The sequence below is a fragment of the Carlito syrichta genome, unplaced genomic scaffold (genome assembly GCF_000164805.1).
Source record: "Carlito syrichta isolate Samal-C Ts95f unplaced genomic scaffold, Tarsius_syrichta-2.0.1 Scaffold308997, whole genome shotgun sequence".
Lineage (NCBI taxonomy): Eukaryota > Metazoa > Chordata > Mammalia > Primates > Tarsiidae > Carlito > Carlito syrichta.
This window is the reverse complement of record NW_007253093.1, coordinates 118227-141399: the sequence shown is the minus strand read 5'-3', so window position 1 is coordinate 141399 and position 23173 is coordinate 118227. Positions and strand designations below refer to the sequence as shown.

General features: G+C 36.6%; 1 protein-coding gene across 1 annotated transcript in view; it reads left to right on the top strand.

The window, feature by feature from the left end:
• DACH2 (dachshund family transcription factor 2) overlaps nucleotides 1-23173 on the top strand; it is a 115510-nt gene that overhangs the window by 45345 nt on the left and 46992 nt on the right. The window contains exon 2 of the mRNA XM_008066527.2: nucleotides 5154-5312. Coding sequence (XP_008064718.2) covers nucleotides 5154-5312 — 159 coding nt within the window. The remainder of the gene's footprint in view (nucleotides 1-5153; nucleotides 5313-23173) is intronic.

Here is a 23173-nt window from a genome sequence, read left to right as displayed (position 1 = left end):
TTGTAGAGATGAGGTCTCGCTGCTCAGGCGGGTCTCGAACCCACGGGCTCAGGCAATTCATTCACCTCAGTGTCCCAAAGGTGTGGGATTACAGGCTGAGCCACCGAGTCCGGCTAACAATTATTAAATGGATAGAAACTAGAAGCATTTCCCCTGAAAACCAGAACAAGACAAGGATGCCCACTCTCACCCCTACTATTCAACATAGGGTTGGAAGGTCTAGCTAGAGCAATCAGACAAGAGAAGGAAATCAAGTGCATCCAAATGGGAAAAGAGGAAGTTAAGCTATCTTCTTCACTGACACTATGATCTTATACCTGGAAAACCAAACAGAATCTGTCAAAAACCTCCTTGCACTGATAATGGACTTTAGCAAAGTCTCAGGGTACCAAATAAATGTGCAAAAGACAGTCATATTCTTATACATCCACAACAAACAGGCAGAGAAGCAAATAATGCCATTCACAGTAGATACAAAAAAAAGAAATATCTCAGTATCTTCCTGACCAAAGAAGTTAGAAACCTTTACAGTGACAACTACAAAACACTGCTCAAAGAAATCAAAGATGACACAAACAACTGAAAAATGTTCCATGTTCATAGATTGGAAGAATCAATATGGTTAAGATGTCCATCCTATCAAAGGCAATCTACAAATTCAATGCAATATTCATTAAAATGCCATCATCATTCTTCTCAGACCTGGAAATGACAATACAGAAATTCAACAAAGTGAGAGGAATCACACTTCCAGACTTTAAACTTTCCTATAAGGCTACAATCATCAAAACAACCTTGTATTTGTACAAAAACAGGCATATAGACCAGTGGAACAGGATAGAGATCCTGGAAGCAAAACCTCAATTTCTCAGCCAACTCATCTTTGACAAAGTCCCCACCAATAACCACTGGGAAGAGAAGAACCTATTCAGTAAACAGTGCTGGGAAAACTGGCTGACCACATGCAAAAGACTGAAACAGGACCCCTACCTATCATCTCACACAAAATTCAACTCTAAATAGATTAAAGACATAAACACAAAACTTCAAACTATAAAAGTCTTAAAAAATGCAGGAGACACCCTTACGGAAATTGAAATAGGCAGCCAATTCCTGATCAAAATCACAAATGCTCTTGGCATAAAAGATAAAATAGACAAGTGGGACATCATCAAAATGAAAAACTTCTGCAAAGCCAAAGAAATCATAAAAAGAGTGGGGAGACAGCCCACAGAATGGGGAAAATATTTGCAAACTGTATATCTGACAAAGATCTAACATCCAGAATCTACACAGAATGCAAAGATGCCAAAAGGGAAAAAGCAAACAGCCCTATTAAAAAGTGGGCCAAAGATATGAATAGACATTTCTCAAAAGAAGACATATGAGCAGGCAACAGATACATGAAAAAATGCTCAGCCTCACTAGTCATCAAAGAAATACAAATTGAAACCAACCTGAAATACTGCCTAACTCTAGTCAGGGTGACTATCATCAATAAATCAAAAAACAGCAGATGCTGAAACAGATATGTAGGAAAGGAAACACTTCTACACTGTTGGTGGGATTGTAAACCTCTGTGGAAAACAGTGTGGTGATTCCTAAAAAAAACCTAAAAATCAGCACTCCATATGACCCAGCAACCCCCCTTCTGGGAGATAGGGCTTTTAATGAGGTGATTAAATTAAAACAAGAGCTTGGGTGGATCCTAATCCAATTTGATTGGAGTCCTAATAAGAAGAGGAAACAAACACAAAAGAGACAGCAAGGGCAATTTGCACAGAGAGACCATGTAAGAACAAAGGAAAAAGACAGCCATGTGCAAAACAAGAGAGAGACCTCAAGAGAAACTAAATCTACCAAAATCTTTTTTTTTAAGTTGGAGTCTCACTCCATCACCCAGACTGGAGTGCAGTGGCACTCTCACAGCCACTCCAGCATTGACCTGCTGGGCTCAGGTGATCCTTCTGCCTCAGCCTTCCAAGTAGCTGGAACTACAGGTGTGCTGCACCACCACACGCGGCTAATTTTTTCATTTATTGTAGAGATGAGGTCTTGCCAAGTCGCCCAGGTTGTCCTCGAACCCATAGGCTCTGGCAATCCCCTCACCTCGGCCTTCCAAAGTGCTGGGATTACAGGCTTGAACCACCATGCCTGGCCCCAAAATCTTGATCTTGTACTTCTGACCTCTGGAACTGTGAGAAATAAACTTCTGTTGTTTAATTAACCCTGTCTTTGATATTTTGTTATGACAGCTCTAGGTAACTAATGCATTTAGAGCTATAGACGGACAGACAGATAGATAGGACAAAGAAGGTAGATAGCCAAGCCTTTCACATAGTGGTTAAGAAAAAGACTAGATTATTTAAAATACAAAGAGACATAGAGCAGTGCAAAACTTGGGGCCACCAAACATTCCAGATTGAGTCAGAAGTCGATTTTTATACACTTAAAAATGGTAAGAGTTTTAGGTCAAAAGACAAAAATATGTCCAGAGAATGAATGACTTCTAATCCAAATGTCAAAAACATTACACACTCCTAGGTTACAGGCTTCACATACCATTCCCTTTAGAACGCAGGATTGTATCTTATATCCATACTGGATGAAGATAGGGACAGCTGGAAACTGCCTTCATTCTAAAATTAACATAGTTAACAAAGATGAGAATTGTTTATAAAAGTTCATCCAAAACTTTCATCAAAGCACACACAAAAACACTTTGGAGTCCTTTAGCGAGATTTCAAAAAACATTTCTATTCAAGTTTATTTGGAATATGTAATGTATAAAATATCAGACTAATGTCCACTCTAACATTTGATAATGAATTAGACTAAAAGGTTTTCAAGTTCTAAAATAAATATTGATATAGTCTCAGCTTTAGTGTGCTGTTGCTGCTGTGATAGTGCAATGCTGTATCAATATCATATAGTATAACTTAGTGTCTTCTAAAGATATCTTTCTTTGTCAAAGTTTTGCTCATCACTTTATAAATTACAATTATATAATTCATATCTTGAACATAGTGCTAAAATGATGGAGTGGTTCCAGTTTTGCTCACAATTGATCTTTTAAATTTTTTGCATTTTCTGCTATTAATCATGTTTATTGGCCCAATGTTACTATAAAGAATTATCAGTGTTACCATGTGGTTATTTTAATCATTTATTAAGATATTCCCCTCTCCCCACTATCCTTCTTTATTACAGCATAACAATGTCTTATTGATTTTAACTGGAATTTCAAAGTTTTGAATGTTAAATTATGTTGATGAACCAAACCACATATTACCTTCCTTGATCTTAGGCAGTAACTGTACAACAGCAAACACCTGGATGAAAAAAGAAAACAGTTGATGTAATCATAGGAGTGTTGCACATTCTCAGTGTACATACCAAACCTCAACATAATCAAGGAAATGGTTTCTGGTACATTAAGTCAGTCTACCAAATTCAAACTTTTTTTTTTTTTTACCTTCTAAGTATCTCTGCATTTTAAGTGAATAGCTTATAGCAGGAACTGAACAATTAACTACTTATTTCTTCCCAATTTGATTGGAAAAACTTTGTCTATATAGGCAGGGCCGGGTACCTATCAATCTTTATCTAAACTGCTGAAGAATCTGAGAATTCCTTGTTTGAACTCATCTATTTGGAGAATGGTCAAGACTCCCACTTTTGCTATAGAGATTAACTTTGGCCACAAAGGAGATTGAAAAAGTCCTGAAGAGGAAGTAGATTCCGAGACCTGGGGTAAGAGTGGATGAGTGGGCAGAAAAGTTAAAATTCCTCTCAGAGATTCTAGTACGCAATTTGTTTAAATAAATTTTAGATTTTGAGAGGGGATACCAATTTGGCCTGAAAATATTTCCCTGAAAAGGCTAAAACTCTGAAAACTGCTTTTGTAAATGTGATATTTGAAAAAAGAAATACATATGTTTGTCATTTTTGAGCCTGAAATCCCACTCTGGGAATTGATTCTAAGGAAATAATTCACATAAATGTTTTTTTCATAATGTAGTTTATAGTACTGACAAATTTGAAGCAAAATTAGGGTCCAGTATTTAATAAATTATAGTATATTAACTCAGCAGACCACTTTGTAGCCATTACACTTTGTAAATATTATGCCTAAAGCAAAATGGCAGAGTGTTTATAATGTAAAAATGAGTATACATATAAAGAAAGCCTGGGAGGGAGCACAAATAAGTGAGGATAATTACAATATTGAATTTTGAGAATATAGTGTATTGATTTTTTTTCTACTTCTTTTTTAAACCAGTATATATTTTACAGAATTCCCAAGGGTCTCAGACCAAAAACCCACACAAAGCAGTGTCAGAGTTTTAGGCAGCAGATGGGATAGTGTCAGCCAGGTGGAGATGCTAATGTCACGATTCCAGCATGGGAATGGGGTCAGAACTACTGACCCCTGAATGAATAAAGCACATCAAGCAAGTAGATGGAGCTGCCCGCAAAACCATTTTATTTTCTAAAGCCAGACTATCTGCTACGCAGTGAGTGGAATTCAACTCTTTACCCTTCTGTTTAAAGTATTCTACTTAAAAGAATGTCCTGGGAATAATTCTGTTTTTGTTTCCTGTGTGGTTTAAAACAATGATTCTACTCCACCACCACAGTATGCTAAGTGCGAGATGAAATAGTTATGCCACTGTAGATTATGATGATATAAAGTTTGCACTTATGCACACTTGACTTCACTCTCTAGCATGGATGATCAAAGTAAATACAATTTTAAATTGGAAGCCATGGTTTCCTTTTTTATCCAGTTTACCCTGTACAAAAGCTGTGCTATGTATAAACAGATTTGCTTTTTTGAGGGCAGGGTCTGATAAAATAAGTAAATGGCTCTCAACATGTAATTGCTTTAAAAAGCTATTTGTTATGATTCCAGGTTTCTTGAGTCTATCAGTAAGCCAAGAGGGCTTATATTATTAGAGAGAATGTTTTAGTTTCCCTAGTAGTGGATTAAATCCTCAGACTTTGAAAGTTTTTGAAACTACCATAAAAATGAGTTAACAATAATAACTTTCTAAGAGGTAGTGTTAATGATTACAGCCCTAAAAAAGAATGAAAAAGCCTCATCATGTAAAGTTCTCAAATTGAAATATGTTCCCATAAATATTTTTCAGGTGGAAGTGAATCTTCCTGGGATAAGGATAAAATGCAATCTCCTCTTTTTGCTCCTGGACCTCAACATGGAATTGCTCATGCAGCCCTATCTGGCCAGCAAAGCCTTGGGGGTACGCCGAACCTCAATCCACTGCAGCAGAACCACCTGCTAACCAATAGTATGTATATTGTTCTCCCCATTGTGTTGAGTAAAATACTATCAAAGACCAACTAGACACCTTGGACTACCAGGGCTTAGTATCATTTTCTTCAATATGGTTTAACAATTGAAATCATAAGAGGAGGTAAACAGGAAGTCATTTGAACTTGTGTGATTCATAGAATAGAAGTACATGGAAGGTTATGTAGCAGAGTAGTTTTTTTTTAATTTTGTTTTTTTTTTTTTGAGTTGGAGTCACTCTGTCACCCAGACTGGAGTGCAGTGGCCGGCCGGCCACCGCAGCCTCGACCTGCTGGGCGCCGGCGATCCCTCCGCTTCAGCCTTCCAAGTAGCTGGAACTACAGGCACGCGCTACCACGCCCAGCTAATTTTTTATTTTATTGTAGAGATGAGGTCTCACCAAGTTGCCCAGGTGCGTCTCGAACCCATGGGCTCAGGCAATCCACTCACCTCAGCCTCCCAAAGTGCTGGGATTACAGGCTGAGCCACCGAACCCGGCTGCTTTTTTTAATTTTAAAATGTTTTCATTGTAAAATTGTGGGGTACATTTCAGGGTTATGTATACAAATATTCACTGTGCAGGTACCCTTTTTGATGAGGTGTGCAGCCCCTTTCCCAGGAAGATTTACACTACTGTCAATTCCACCTCCCTGACCCCCTTCCCTTCCACAGTTTCCCACTACTGTCAATCCTTTTCTTACAGTATTGCAGTAGTTGTTCAAGGTCCACTTATGAGTGAGAACGTGTGATACTCGGTTATTTATTTCTGGGAAAGATCACTCAGGATTATAGACTCTAATTCCATCCAGGTTGCTACGAAGTTCATGATTTTGTTCTTTTTTATGGTTGCATAATATTCCATTGTGTATATATACCATATTTTTTTATCCAGTACTCTTTTGATGGGCAGCCCAGCTGGTTCCATGTTCTTGCTATTGTGAATAATGCTGCAATAAACATACATGTGCAGGTATCTGTTTTATAGAGTGATTTGAGTTCTTCCAGATATATTCCCAGTAGGGCGTTGCAGGGTCATATGGAGGGTTGATTTTTAGAACTCTTAGGAATCGCCACACTAATTTCAACAGAGTCTATACTAGTTTACACTACCACCAATAGTGTAGAAGTTTTCCCTTTTTGCCACATCTGTTTTTTTTGGGCTTTTGGGGGGTTTTTTTGAGTTATTGATGATGGCATTCTGACCGGAGTTAGGTACTATCTCAATGTAGTTTTAATTTGCATCTCTTTGATGACTACTGAGGCTGAACATTTTTTCATGCATCTGTTGGCTGCTCATATGTCTTCTTTTGAGAACTGTCTATTCATATCTTTTGCCCACTTTGTAATGGGGCTGCTTGTTTTTTTTCTTTTCAGCACATTTCAGGTCCTAGTAGATCTTACATGTTAGGCCTTTGTCAGACATGGAGTTGGCAAATATTTTTTTTCCCCAGTCTCTGGGCTGTCTCCCTGTTCTCTTGATGATGTTTTTGGCTTTGCAGAAGCTTGTCAGTTTGATGAGGTCCCACTTGTATATCTTATATCTTATGGCATGGGCACTTCAGGTTTTGGCCAGGAATTGGTTGTCACTTCCAATTTCCTTAAGAGAGTCTCCTGTATTTTCTAAGGTTCTTATTGCTTGAGGTTTCATGCTTAGGTCTCTGATCCATTTAGAGTTGATTTATGTGTATGGGGATAGGTAGGGGTCCTGTGTTAATCTTCCGCATGTGGTCAGTCAGTTTTCCCAGCATTATTTACTGAATAGATTCTCCTCTCCCCAGTGGTTGGTGGTGGAGGCTTTGTTGAAGATGAGTTGGTTGAGAAATTGAGGTTTTATTTCTGGAATCTCAATTCTATTCCATTGCTCTATATGCCTGTTTTTGTACCGATACCAGGCTGTTTTGATTATTGTAGCTTTATAATAAAGTTTAAAGTCTGGGAGTGTGATACCTCCTGCTTTTTTTTTTTTTTTTTTGCTGGGAATTGTTTTGGCTATTCGTGGTTATTTATGTTTCCATATGAGTTTCTGTATTGTTGTTTCTAAGTCTGAGAAGAATGTTGCTGGTAATTTGATGGGTATTGCATTGAATTTGTAGATTGCCTTAGGTAGAATGGACATCTTAACAATGTTGATTCTTCCAATCCATGTGCATGGAATATTTTTCCACTTGTTTGTGTCATCTTTGATTTCTTTGAGCAGTGTTTTGTAGTTTTCATTTTAAAGGTCTTTCACATCTCTGGTTAGGGAGATGCCAACATATTTCATTTTTTTGTGTGTGGCTATTGTGAATGAAATTGTGCTTTTTCTTTCAGGTTTCTGATTGTTTATTATCAGTGTATAGAAATGCAATTGTTTTTTCACATTCATTTTATACCCTGAGACTTTGCCAAAGTCCTTCATAAGTGCAAGAAGTTTTTTGACAGATTCTCTTGGGTTTTCAAGTTATAGAATCATGTCATCTCCAAAGAGAGATAACTTGACTTCCTCTTTTCCTATTTAGATACACCTGACTGCCTTCTTTTCTCTGATTGCTCTAGCCAGGACTTCCAAAACTATGTTGAACAGGAGCAGTGAGAGTGGGCATTCTTGTCTTGTTCCAGTTTTCAGGGGAAATGGTTCCATTTTCTCTCTGTTTAGCAGTATGCTGGCTGTGGGTTTCTCATAGATGGCTCTTACTATTTTGAAGTATGTTCCATCTATGCTTAGATGTTCAAGGGTTTTTTATCAAAAAAAGGGTACTGGATTTATCAAAACCTTTTTCTGCATCAAATGATATAATCATGTGGTTTTTGGTTTTAGATCTGTGGATGTATTTATTTACATTTATGGTCTTATGAATGTTGAACCAGTCTTGCATCCCAGGGATGAAGCCTACTTGGTAGTGGTGGATGATTTTTTAGATGTGCTGTTGTATCCGGTTTGCTAGGATTTTGTTGGGAATTTTATCATCTGTGTTCATCAAGAATATTGGCCTGTAGTTTTCTCTCTTTGTTGGGTCTTTACCTCGATTGGATATCAATGTGATGTTAGCTTCATAAAATGATTTTGGGAGAGTTCCATTTTTCTCAATCGCCTGGAATACTTTCAATAGGATTGGTATCAGTTTCTCCTTATATGTTTTGTAGAATTCTGCTGGAAAGCCATCTGGTCTGGTCAAAGGCTTTTTTATGTAGGTAGTTTTCTTATGACATAGTCAATTTCCTTGATTTTTATCGGTCTATTTAGGGTCTCAGTTTGTTCTTGTTTCAACCTAGGGAGGTTGTGTGATATCAGAAAGTCCTCCATTTCCTTTAGGTTTTCAAGTTTGTTTCCATACAAGTGTACATAGTAGTCTCTGATAATCTTTTGTATTTCTTCAGGTTCAGATGTGACTTCATCTTTTGTGTTTCTGATTGTGCTTATTTGGGCTTTTTCTCTTTTTTTCTTAGTTAGTCTAGCTAGGGGACAATCAGTCTTGCTTATCCTTACAAAGAACCAGCCTTTTGTTTCACTGATTTTTTATATAATCTTTTTGTCTTCTATGTCCCGGATTTGGGCTTTTATTTTGGTGATCTGAATTTTTCTGCTGAAGTTAGGGTTTTGATGGTCTTGCTTTTCCAGCTTCCTTATGCAACTTGTTAGGCTATCAACTTGTGATTTTTCCATTTTCTTCATGCGTATTTGTAATGATATGAATTCCCCTCTCACTACTGATTTCAAGGCATATCAGAGATATTGGTAAGATGCTTCTTCATTTTCATTTGTTTCCAGGTATCTTTTAATCTCTGTTTTGATTTCTATGGCGACCTAGGAGTTACTTAGCATCATGCTGTTTAGTGTCCATGTCTTTGTGGATTTTGGGGGAACTTTGTTGGTGTTTATATCTATTTTTATCTGCTGTGGACTGAGAAGGTGCATGGCAAAATTTCAACTTCATGAAATTAGTTTATGCTTGATTTATGGCCAAGGATGTGGTCTATCTTAGAGTACATTCCATGTGGTGTTGATTAGAATGTATATTCTGCGGTTGTTGGGTGGAGTGTTCTGTAGGTATCAATTTGGTCAAGAGTCACATTGAGGTTCCAGTTCTCCCTGCTGATTTTTTTGTACTGGTGATCTGTCTAAGGTTGTGAGTGGGGTTTTAAAGTCCCCAGCTTTGATAGTGTTAAAGTCAATATCTTTTTTGAGTTTGCCTAGAAGCTGCTTTATGAAAGTTGGTGCTCCTATGCTGGGTGCATATATGTTTAGGATGGATATTTCATGTTGATGGATTGAACATTTTATCATTATGTAGTGTCCTTCTATATCTTTTTAAATTTTTGATAGCTTCAGGGGTATTTTTTCTGATATTAAAATTGCAACTCCAGTTTCCTTTTGTGTTCCGTTCACCTAAAATTTTGCTTCCCATCCTCTTACTTTGATTCTGTTAGTGTACTTTCTGGTGAGATGAGTCTCTCAGAGACAATAAATTGTTGCCTTATGATATTTTATCCAGTTTTGCCATTCTATGTCTTTTTGGTGGTGCATTTAGTCCATTCACATTGAGGCTAATTATTGCAATGTGAGAGTTTATCCTTCATGAGTTTTTATACAGTTGTTGTTGTTCCTGCTTGTGTGTTGTCTTTCTTTTGATTTTTACATTGATTCAGACGTGTTTTCAATCTTTTTCCTGCCCTCTTGTGAAGAATGTTGTCATTCTTTTTTCCTTTTCTTCTGTGTTTAATACTTTCTGAAGTGCTTCTTGTAGCGTTGGTCTAGAAATATCGTAAGATCTTAGGGATTGAATGTCTGGGAAAGATTTTACTTCTCCCTAGCTGATGAAGCATATCTTAGCTGGGTATGTTATTATTGGCTGAAATTGTTTATCTTTGAGAACATTGAAGATTGGGCTCCACACTCTCCTAGCCTGAAGTGTTTCTGTAGATAAATCTGCTGCTATTCTAATTGGTCTTCCCCATCAGGTAGTCTGACCTTTTTCTCTTGATGTCTTTAGGATTTTTTCCTTTATACTTACCTTTTTTAGGCAAATTATTATGTGTCTGGAAGTTGGTCTTCTCATTTGTTGTCTTGCAGGGGTTCTCTGAATCTATTTAGTTTGAATTTTTGCATCACTGATGAGATGAGGGAAGTTTTCTTGAATGATTTCACGGAATGTTTGTTCCAGGGTGATCTCTGTCTCTCTTTCTGCCTCAGGAAGTCCAGTTACTCTTAGGTTCGGCCTCTTGAAATCATCCCTCATCTCTTGAAGGTTTTGTTCTGTCTTTTTAAGTTTCTTTTCTTTGTTTTTGACAGTTTGGGTTAGTTCTATATTTTGGTCCTCAAGCTCTGAGATTATTTCTTCTGCTTGGCTAATTCTGCTTTCCATGCTTATTAGTTTGTTATTTATTTTAATCACAGCATTCTTTACTGCTATTTTCTCAGTTTTCAACCCCTTCCTATTTTCCTCTTGTCTCTCCTCAATTCTTTTTACTCTCTCTATTAATGACTTGTTGTCTGAGTTTGTAGCATGTGACCCATCATTCTGGGGGCTCTTCATTGTTTGTGTTCTGAAGTCTGTTTTCTCAGTGTCTAACCTCCCAGGGGTCTGTGTGAGTTCCATATTCTTTTGGTTTGTCATCATTTGTGTAGATTTTCATCCCCACTTTTTCCCCTTCTGTTTTAATTCTGTTGTTCAGGGATGGTGGGGTTGCTTTACTTGTTTGCTCAATGTCCTATTCTTCCTTATGTGAATCCTCTAGCTTTGTTCATTTCTGAGGCTGGACTGTGGGTTGAGGGCTATACTTTTTTGCAGTTTTGATGTTTAATTGAGGAGGGAGCTGTGACTCAAATCTATCTGCAGATCCCAGTATCCACCAACAGGTGTATGGGTACCCTGGAACCCCCTTCCCACTGCCTTGCAATATGTCCATGCTGTGGAGATGTAAATTTGCACCTTGAAAGCAAAAGAATGTAAGAAAAAGAAAAAAAAATGGAACAGGGAGGGAGGAAGGAAAGAGGAAGGTGGAGAGAGAGAAGAGTAAGAGGGATAACAGACAAATGTACCAACTAACAAATGAAAAGAGACAAAGTCAGAGAAGAGGAAAAATACAAAACTAAAACATATAGACAATCATGCAAACACACAAGTCAACCAACCTCCTTATTTATATACAATTCACCTACACAAACAGTAGGTCTAAAGAAAAAAAGAGAAATCAGTAAAACAAAAGAAACAGGGCAAGTATGAAAACATATAAAAAACAAAAACAGAGAGAAGACAAGAAAAAGAAAAAAATGTAAAACATAAAACATACAAAAATGAGCAAAAGAAACAAAGAATAAAAATTTTTAAATGTAAAAACATTGAATCAAGCTTGCTCTGAGATTGTTCCTGTGGGCCCATCATCCTTTCAGCTCTGATCTCTAGCTCTCATTGCAGGCTAGTAGGGTTGTTCACAGTTAGGGTCAGATGTCCAAGGCCTGCTGTGCAAGGATCAGACCTGGACTCAGTCAACTTGCTGCGTGTCAGTTCTGCCATTCAGATCCAAGCTGTCTGTGTCCAATTTAGCATGGTAGAGGCTCTTTCTCTCCCGGTTTGATGTGATTACCCTAGGTCCCAAGTTGGAGACTGGGCAGAACTGTGTGGAGTTGGGCGGGACAATACAGATCTCTGCCTGGTCCTGACTGTGGTTGTGCTAGTGGGCCACGGAAATCCTCAGATTTGTGATCCTGAGTCCCTTGATCAGGTTTCTATGGAAATCGTCTTAAGGAGAAGGAAGGAAAAAAAAGCCAGATACATCCTTGTCACTCTGGAGGAAACTGCTGCAGCTGCCAAGCTTGGGTGCGGGACCAGGCATGGCACCTACTGGCCCAGCATTCAGTATCCTCCCTCCTCCATAGCAGAGTAGTTAAAAACATTGGCTAAAGTCACATAAACTTGTTTTTGAATTCCACATTACTGATTGATTTGGAGAAGTTACCTAACTTTTCCAAGTCTTGGTTTCCACAACTACAAAGTAGGGATAAAAATACATCCACTTAAGGTTATTGTAGTGCTAAGAATGATAAAGGAAAAGCTGTTAACATTGAACTGCGTATAGTAAGCATTGTACATATTGTAAGTAGTATCATTACTTAGCAATCACACTGCAGCTAATGTATACAAACTCAGGTTTGATAATATTTCTAGGAATTTCAAAGACTCAGAAGTCCTTCTGCAGCAAAGTAGGTCTTGCATATATTATTTGGCTAAAATCCTACTTTTCTTACAAACAGGAAATCTGGGAGCAAGTTTTAATACTCCTTTCCTTGAGACTTTCATTCTCCCATTAAACCCTAGGTTTTAGGCAACAGAGAAATTCTGAAATATTTTAATATAATGTCCTAAATCTTAGTTTAATTCATCACTTATTAAGCATACAATAATAAATTACGGTATCTTATTTTGTTTTTTTTTGAGTTGGAGTCTCACTCTGTAGCCCAGACTGGAGTGCAGTGGCCACTCCCGGCCACCGCAGCCTCGACCCACTGGGCTCCGGTGATCCTTCCACCTCAGCCTTCTAAGTAGCTGGAATTACAGGCATGCGCTACCACGCCCAGCTGATTTTTTGATTTATTGTAGAGATGAGGTCTCACTGTCCAGGTAGGTCTCGAACCTGTGGGCTCAGGCAGTCCACTCACTTCAGCCTCCCAAAGGTGTGGGATTACAGGCTGAGCCACCGAGCCTGGCTATGGTATCTTATTTTGAAGAGGTTATCATCTCAAGAGTAAAATGTCCCATACAAAATGAAATGTTAAGCAAAGGCAAATAAAAGGAATGCTAGAAAAGTTTTGAATATTATGTTATGAGAAATTTAAAAAGAACTGACTATGATGACTTATGTCATAAAGGAGAGTGATTTAGAGGACTTCTGGTTTCTAGTCTGCCATATGAAGAGACTGGAAGTCATTACTCCCATCCTTGCCACTAGAAAAAAGCTAAACAAACTGAAAATCATCAACTCTTTTTAGCTCCATCAGAGCTTTAGGCAAAGAGCACTACTATCCCCAAAAGTGGAGAGATAAGCAGAGACAGAATCACAGCTCACAGGGAGCAAAAAAACCCCTGAAACTTGGTAGAAACATTTAAAGTTCAATCAAGTAATGGCAAGAGACTCATTGTGAACCTAGCTTGAGAGATTAAATCTTCTGGGGGCCCTGTCTCATGAGACCTTGACACTTTCATGGGTTTTACTGCCAAAAGCCCTACCAGAGTCTCTGAGTAAACATCTGAGAAAATCCCGCTCATTCTTCTGGCTAGTAGAAGAGAAATGTAACTATTTTGAAAAATACCCATAATGCTCTGTTCTCTTAACAAAGGCCTATCCTCAAAGAAAACTGTTTTTGCCAGAGCTTAAACTACTCGGTCTTACCAGAGTCTAACTTACCTGGGGAAAGGGATATATGAAACTTCAGCCTGCTCTAACCTGTCTATGTAAGGAGAAGGAAAAACACAATTCAATTCCAATTAACTTGAATCTTCATGTCTCACCAAAGATTGGATGGGAACTAAAAAAGCACTTGCAAAAGTAATAGCCTAAGTATACATGTTCACTAAAGGACTGATACTTAACCTTAAAACTATAGAGTGCTTCTCCTCTGATGTTTAACTACCACCTCAATAGGGCTCCTGTACAATACAAGGGTAATACAACTTAAAGAACTGCAACCCTATTTTAAGGTAAATTCTCTAGGAAGAACAAAAAATAAAGGAAGGTTTAAAAAAAAAAACTAGAGGAAAATTTGTTCCCTAATAACATAGGTACAGCAAACATTTAAGATAGCCTAACTTCCAGGCAGGTCAATGAAAAACCTGTCGTTAAAGGCCTAATTCGCTCAGTCCCCTTTACTTGACATATCATTTCTGGTTTAAACATTTAAACAAAAAAATTACAAGGCATAAAAAAAGGCAAACACACACACATATACACACACACTCACACACACTCACACACTCACACACACATCATATGAATGGACAGAGCAAGCAAAAGAACCAAATTCAGATATAGCTAATATTTTAAAATTATCAGACTGGGAATTTGAAATAACATACTGAGAAAAATGGAAATTGTAGACAACATATAAGAACACATGGGACATTAAGCAAAAAGATAGAAACTCTAAGAAAGAATTAAAAGGAAATGCTAGAAATAAAAACACATTCCAACCAAATAAAGAATATTTTTATGGGATCTCCTAAAACATGGATTAGAAAAGAAAAGAACCAGTGAACTTCCCAAGCTAGAAAACTAAGAGAAGAGTGAAATAAAAAAGAAAAGAACAGAATATCCAAGAACCATGTGACAATTACAAAAGGTGTAGTATAAATGTAATGTGAATACCAGAAAGATAAAAAAGAAAATAACAGAGGCAATATTTGATGTAATAATGACTGAGAAATTGTCCAAATTATTGAGACATCAAACCACATATCCAAGAAACTTAAAGAATGTTAAATAGAATAAATACAAAAAAGTCGACAAATATTCATATCCAATCTGCAGAAAACCAAAGACAAAGAGAAAATATTGAAAGAAAACAGAGAAAAAATAAATAAACCTTATTTCCATACAAGAAGAAAGATAAGAATTACATTGAATTTTTCTATAGAAGTCAGACAATCAAGATAGTGGTATGAAATATTTAGCGTGTTGAAAAAAACAACAAATAAACAAAAACTACCAACCTGGGATTTTGTATTGAACACCGTTTCCGTTTAAAAGTGAAGGAGAAATGAAATAAATTCCAGAAAAAATAAATTTGAGGAATGCGTTACCATATCAGTACACCTGCATTCCAATAAATGGTGGAAAATATTCAGAGAGAAAGAAATAGATATAGTGTAGAAACTGATCTTTATTTTTAAAAAGAAGAACATTAGAGAAACGATAAAATGAAGTAAATTTTTTTCTTATTCTTAATTAATCTAATAGATAATAGTCTGTCCAGAATAATAAAACAACAATGTATTGGATGATGATACCTTATAGATAAGTGAAATAAATGACAGCAATGTTATAAGGGAAGGAAAGGAGGAAATGAAAATGCTTTTGTTATAAGGTACTTGTACTACCTTTGAAGTGGCATACTAATGTTTATAAACATTAACTTAGATTAGTTCCAATGTATATTGAAAACTCCAAGACTAGTACCTGAAAAAATAAAATTAAGTGTATGCTGAAAGAGAGATAAAATTGAATCATATAAAATGCCTAATTTCAAACAGTGAACATAACAAATGGAAGATAAAAAGAAAACAAGAAAAAAAGAACAAGGGCTACAAGTAGAATACAACTAAAAATATGGGAGCTATTTATTCAACTATATCAATTAATGTGAGTGGTCTAAATACATCAAAGACAAAGACTGGCTCATGTGTCCTACTAGCCATAGCTGTCAGTGCTTTTTGCTTTTATTCAAAAGTGAGCACATTCTATAAAACCATGTGTCATGCAAAACAAAGCAAAAATAACAAAAATACAGATACTGTCATAATGGATAACAAAACAAGACCCAATTGTATGTTATCATAAAAAATTCATATTAAATATAAAGTCACAGATTGATCAAGAGTAAGGAAATAGAGACATTTATTATGCTAAACTAATCAAAAGAAAGCTGGAATAGTAATATTCATTTTAGACAAAACCAACTTCAGTGCAATGAAAATTATAAATAAAGAGGAGCATTATATGATGAGAAAGGGGTAAATTCTCCAAGAGGAAACAAAAATCTTAAAAATGTTTGTACCTAACAACAGGGAATCAAAATCTGTGAGGCATAAATCAATATAGATGCAAGGAAAAGTAGATAAACCCACTATTATAGTTGGAGACTTCAATATGCGTCTATCAGTTTGACAGATCCAGCAGACAGAAGATCAAGAAAGGCATAGTTGAACTTAACAGCATCACCAAGCCGGGCTCGGTGACTCAGCCTGTAATCCCAGTGCTTTGGGAGGCTGAGGTGAATGGATTACCTGAACCTGCGGGTTCGAGACCTGCCTGGGCAACTTGGTGAGATCTCATCTCTACAATAAGTCAAAAATTAGCCAGGCATGGTAGTGCATGCCTGTAGTTCTAGCTACTTGGAAGGCTGAGGTGGAAGGATCGCCAGAGCCCATCAGGTTGAGGCTGCAGTGGCCAGGAGCATCCACTGCACTCCAGTCTGGGTGACAGAGTGAGACTCCAACTCAAAAAAAAAAAAAAAACAAAAGCAAAACAAAACAGCATCACCAAAAAACTTGATCTATTGAACACTTTATCATACTTCATTCAACAACAGAAAAATGCACATTCTTCTTGCAAATTTATATAAAACATTCACCAAGATAAACCACATTCTGGACTATAAAATATACTTTCACGCATTTAAAAGATCATAAATTATACAGAGAACACCCTTATTCATAAGGAAATTAAACTAAAGTCAATAACAGAAAGACAGCTGTAAGATTTTTAAAAATAGTTGGAGGTTAAACACTATACTTCTAAATAGCACACGAGTCACAGAAGAACTCTATAGAAACATTGTAAAGTATTTTAAAGAAAATGAAAACAAAAATACAACTCATCAAAATTTCTGGGTTGCAGCAAAAACAATGCTTAGAGGGAAATTTATAGCATCAAATTAACATATTAAAAAGAAGAAAGAGATAGCATTCCTAAGCTTCCACTTTAGGAAACTAAAAAGATGAGAAAATTAAATCTATAATAAGTAGAATAAGAAAATAATAAAAAATTTAGTACAGAAATAAATGAAATTGAATACAGGGAATCCATAGAAAAAATTAATGAAACCAAAACTGGTTCTTCAACAAGAACACTAAAGTTAATAAACCTCTAGCAAGGCTAATAAAGAGAAAGAGAGAAGACACAAATGGCTAATATCAAAAAGTAAAGAGTAGACATCACTACTTATCCCATGGAAATTAGAATGATAACAGAGGAAGATTCTAGAAAAATTTATACCCACAAATTTGATAACTTGGGTGAAATGAGCCAATTTCTTGAAAGACACGATCTACCAACATTAACACAAGAAGAAAGATAGAATCTATAAAGGCCTTTGTATATTAAATAAATTGAATAAATAATTTATATCCTTCCAAAACATAATGCACTATGCCCAGAGAGGTTCACAAATTAATTCCACAAACATTTAAGGAAGAAATTATTCCAATTGCTCACAATCTTTTCAAGAAGATAAAAGCAGATAGAATACTTTCTAACTCATTCATAAGGCCAGCAATACCTAAATAAATGCCAGAGAAAGACAACACACAAAAAAAGGAAACTACAAACTAATATCTTTCATAATAATGCAAAAATCCTTGAAAATAGATTAACAAATTGAAGTAAAAAATATATAAATATAATTTCACACCATAGTCAAATGAGATTCATTCCAGGTATGTAAGTCTGAGTCAACATCCAAAAATCAGTTAATGAAAATTTTCTTTTATTTATTTATTATCTTACAGATGTAAGGTACAATTCAGGGTTAAGTATACAAATGTTCATTATGTTGGCACCCTTGTTGATGAGGTATGCCCCTTCCTCCCCTGGTAGTTTCCCTCAACTGCCAAACCCACCCCTGCTCCCCTGTCAGTTTCCTACTATTGCCGATTCCCTTATTATAGTATTATGATAATTGTTAAGGTCCACTTACAAGTGAGAGCATATGGTACTCTGTTCTTTGTTTCTGTGATAGATCACTGAGTATGGTCCACTTTAAATCCATCCAAGTTGCTGTGAAGTTCATATGTTTGTCCTACTTTATGGCTGCATAATAGTCCATTGTATTTATGTACCACTTTTTTTTTTAATACAGTCTAGCTTAGATAGGCAGCATGGTTGGTTCCATGTTTTCACTATGGTGAATAGAGCTGCAACAAACATGCATGTACATGTATCTTTTTGGTAGACTGGTTTGAGTTCCTCTGGGTATATTGCCAGTATGGGAATTGCTGGGTCATATGGAAGGTCAATATCTAGTTCTTTCAGAAATCGCCACACTGTCATCCAAAGAGGTTGCACTAGTTTGCATTCCCACCAGCACTGGAGAAGCATTCCTTTTTCTCTGCATCCTTGCCAGGATCTATTGTTTGTTTTTATTAATAATGGCCGTTCTTATTGGGGTTAGGTGGTATCTTAATGTGGTTTTGATTTGTGTTTCTCTGATGACTTGTGAGGCTGTGAACATTTTCATGTGTCTGTTGACTGTCTGTATATCTCATATATCTTCTTTTGACAAGTGTCTATTCATGTCTATTGCCTACTTTTTAATGGGACTGTTTGCTTTTTTCTTTTCAGCATGTTAGTGTTTCTTATGGATCCTAGATGTTAGGTCTTCATTAGATATACTGTTGACAATTTTTTCCCCCTATTCTGTAGGGTGTCTCTCTGCTCTTTTGATGGTTTCTTTTGCTTTGCAGAGGCTCTTCAGTTTGATAAGATCTCACTTGTCTATCTTATTTATGGGCACTTTGGGTTTTGATCAGGAATTGGTTGCCAGTTCCAATTTCCATAAGGGTGTCTCCTGCATTTTCTCAGATTCTTATAGATTGAGGCATAACATTTAAGTCTTTGATCCATTTAGATTTAATTTTTCTGTATGGTGATAGGTAGAGGTCCTGTTTCAATCTTCTGTATGTGATCAGCCAGTTTTCCCAGCACCATTTACTGAATAGGTTCTCTTCTCCCCAGTGGTTGTTGTTGGAGGTTTTGTCAAAGATAAGTTGATTGAGAAATTGAGGGTTTGCTTCTGGAATCTCTATCCTGTTCCATTGGTCTATATGACAGTTCTTGTACCAATATCAGACTGTTTTCATGCCTGGAAGTGTGATACCTCCTGCTTTGTTTCTTTGGCTAAGGATTTTTTGGGCTATTTGTGGTCATTTATGTTTCCATATGAATTTCTGTATTGTCATTTCCAGGTCTGAGAAGAATGATGTTGGTAATGGGTATTGTTGAATCTGTAGATTGCCTTTGGTAGGATGGATATCTTAACAGTGTTGGTTCTTCCTATCCTTGAGATTGGAATATTTTCCATTTGCTTGTGTCTTCTTGGATTTCTTTGAGCAGTGTTTTGTAGTTCTCATTGTAAAGTTCTTTCACGTCTCTGGTTAGGAAGATGCTGAGGCATTTCATTTTTTTCTGTGGCTATTGTGAATGGGATTGTGCTTTTTATTTTGGCTCTCTGCCTGTTTTTTGTTAGTGTATAGGAAAGCAACTGTCTTTTGTACATTTATTTTGTACCCCAATACTTTGCAAAGTCCTTTATCAGTGCAAGCAGGTTTTTGACAGATTTTTTTGAATTTTCGAGGTATAGGATTATATTGTCAGCAAAAAATGATAACTTGACTTCCATTTTTCCTATTTGGATACCCCTCATTTCCTTCTTTTGTCTAATTACCCTAGCTATGAATTCCAATACAATGTTGAACAAGAGGGGTAAGTGTGGGCAGCCTTGTCTTGTTCCAGGTTTCAGGGAAAATGTTTCCAGTTTCCATCACTTTAGCAATATGTTAACTGTGGGCTTATCATAGATGGCACTTACTATTTTGAGGTATATTCCTTCTATACCTCAGCATTTGAGGGTTTTTAATCAAGAATGGATGCTGGATTTTTATCAAAAGCTTTTTCTGCATTTAATGATATAATCATATGATTCTTGTTTTTATATCTGTTGATGTATTTAATTACATTTATGGTTTTGTGAATGTTGAACCAGTCCTGCATTCTGGGGATGAAGCCTACTTGGTCATAGTGGATGACTTTTGAGCTGTGTCTTTGGATTCGATTTGCTAGGATCTTGTTGAGGATTTTTGCATCGATGCTGATAAGGAATATTGTCCTGTGGTTCTCTCTCTCTCTTTTTTAAATTATGAATCTTTACCCCCTTTGAGTATCAGTGTGATTTTAGCTTTGTAAAATGATTTGGGGAGAATTCCATCTTTCTTAGTTGTCTGGAATACTTTCAATAAGATTGGTATCAGCTCCTCCTTGTATGTTTTGTAGAATTCTGCTAGAAAGCCATCCAGTCCAGAGCTTTTTTTGGTAAGTAGTTTTCTTATGATAGAGTCAATTTCCTGGGTTGTTATTGGTCTATTTAGTGTCTCAATGTCTTCTTGTTTCAACTTGGGGAAGATGTGTGAGTCAGAAAGTCCTCCACTTCATTTAGGTTTTCAAGGTTGTTTCCATATAGGCCTACATAGTAATCTCTTATAATCTTTTTTATTTCTTTTCCATCAGTTGTGATTTGATCTTTTGTATTTCTGATTGTGTTTATTTGGGCTTTCTCTCTCTTTTTCTTGGTTATTCTTGCTAGGAGTCCATCAATCTTGTGAATTCTTTCAAAGAACCAGCTTTTTGTTATGTGGATGTGTTCTATGATATTTTTGTCTTCTATGTCCTGCATTTGGGCTCTTATTTTGGTGATTTGGATTCTTTTGCTAAAGTTGGGGTTTTGGTGGTCTTCTCTTCCAGCTCCCTTAGGTTATTTGCTAGACTCTCAACTTGGTATCTTTCCATTTTCATGATGTGTGTTCATAGAGATATAAATTCCCCTCTTAGAACTGATTTCATGGCATCCCAGAAATTTTGGTAAATTGTTTCTTCATTTTCATTTTTTTCCAGGAGTCTTTTAATTTCTGCTTTGATTTTAGTGATGGCCCAGTAGTTGTTTAGCATCATGCTGTTTAGTGTCCATGTCTTTGCGGACTTTGGGAAAATATTGTAGGTGCTGTTATTTAGGGTTTTTTTTCACTGTGGTCTGATAAGGTACATGACTTTATTTCAACCTTATGGGAGTTGTTTATGATGGTTTATGACCAATGATATGATCAATCTTCAAGTATGCTCCATGTGGTGATGAGTATAATGTATATTCTGTGGTTGATTCTGTGTTTGTTGGGTGGACATATCTATAGGTATCTATTAAGTCCATTTGGTTGAGTGTCAAGTTTAGGTTCTGAATCTGCTTGTTGATTTTTTTGCCTCATTGATCTATTTATGGCTGCTAGTGCAGTATTCAAGTCCCCTGCTATAATAGTTTTACAGTCAATATATTTTTAAAATTTACTTAGTAGTTGCTTTATAAATGCTGGTGCTCCCAAGTTTGGTGCATATGTGTTTAGGATGGTTATTTCTTGTTGATGGATTGAACCTTTTGTCATTATGTAGTATCCTTTTGTATCCTTTAAAATTTTTGATAGCCTAAAGGTTGTTGTGCCTGATGTTAAGATCACAACTCCTGCCTTCTTTTGTGATCCATTTGCCTGGAAACTCATTTTCGATCCTTTAACTTTGAGTCTGTGTGTGTTCTTTGTGGTGAGGTGAGTTCCCTGGATGCAGAAAATAATTGGGTCATGGTTTCATATCCAGCTTGCCATTCTGTTTCTTTTCAGTGGTGTCTTTATTCCATTCACATTCAGGGTGGTTTTTGAAATGTGATTGTTTATCCTTGTCATGAGGTTCTTATAAAGTTTTTTCTTTGCTTGTTTCTTTTGGCTTTGGGGTTGATGTATGTTTGTTTTTTCAAGTTTGTTGTTGCTCTGTATTCTCTGTTGATTCTGTGCTCTGCTGTTCTCTTGGGAAGTATGTGGTGATTATTATTTTTCTTTCTTCTATGCTTAATACCTTTTTAAATGTCTTCTGTACAACTGGTCTGGAAGCTGCATAATCTCTTAGGGATTGAATGTCTGGGAAGGATTTTAATTCTCCATCACTGGTGAAGCTGACCTTGGTTGGATAGGAAATTCTTCATTGAAATTGTTTATCTTTGAGGGCATTGAGTATTGCACTCCAGTCCCTTCTTGATTGTAGTGTTTCTGCCAATAGGTCTGATGCTATTCTGATTGCTTTTCTCCAGTAGGTAGTCTGACCTTTATCCCTTGCTGCCTTTAGGATTTTGACTTTTGTGCCTACTTTGTGTAGGTGAATCCTGTGTCTAGGGGTTGGTTCTTCTCATTTGCTGTCTTTTGGGGGTTCTCTGTATCTCTTGTTTTTTGCTGGTCACATCTCTGGTGAGATAGGAAATATTTTCTTGGGTTATTTCATGGAATACTTGCTCCAAGTTGTTCTCCATTTCACTTTCTTCTTCTGGGATATCAATCAGGCATAGGTTCGGCCTCTTGATATAATTGCACATCTCTTGTAGGCTTTTTTCTTTTTTTCTGAGTTTTCTTTCTATGTTTTCACAGATCAAGTTAATCCCATGTTCTAGTCTTCAAGTTTTGAGATTCTTTCTTCGGCTAGATTAATTCTCTTTTTTGTGCTTGTCATCTTGTTATTTATTTCCTGGATAAAATTTTTTATTGCCAAAAACTCTGTTACAAGTTATTTCAGTGTTGCATCTTGTCTTTCTTGAGTCTTATTCGCTCTTTCTATCCATTTCCTAATCCCTGTTGTGTTCTGGGGCCTGTCATTGGTGACATCCATTGTTTTGGCTCTGAGTTCTGATTTTTCAGGAGTATACTCTTTGTTACACTTGAAATTACCTGTGGTATTCCTTTGGTTTTTCCTCATTTGTGACATATCTCTGGCTTTTCTCTTTAGTTTCATTATTCAGTGTCAGTGGGAGAAGCTTTCCCTTCTGGTGTTTGCTCAGCCCTCTATTCTTCCCTGATTTGGGTTCTGAATTTGTTGTATTTTGCAACAGGACTGTGGGTTGGAAGCTTTGCTGTGTCTTGTAGTTTTGAAAATCAAATGTTAGAGGATGGGGAGCTAGGATTCAGAAACTACTTGCAAATTACAATTTTCACAGATTGTGGTATGTGTTCCCTGAAAACCACTTGCAAATTATAATGTTTGTTGATTGTGGTATGTGTTCCCTGAGACCCTGAGACCCACTCCCCACCA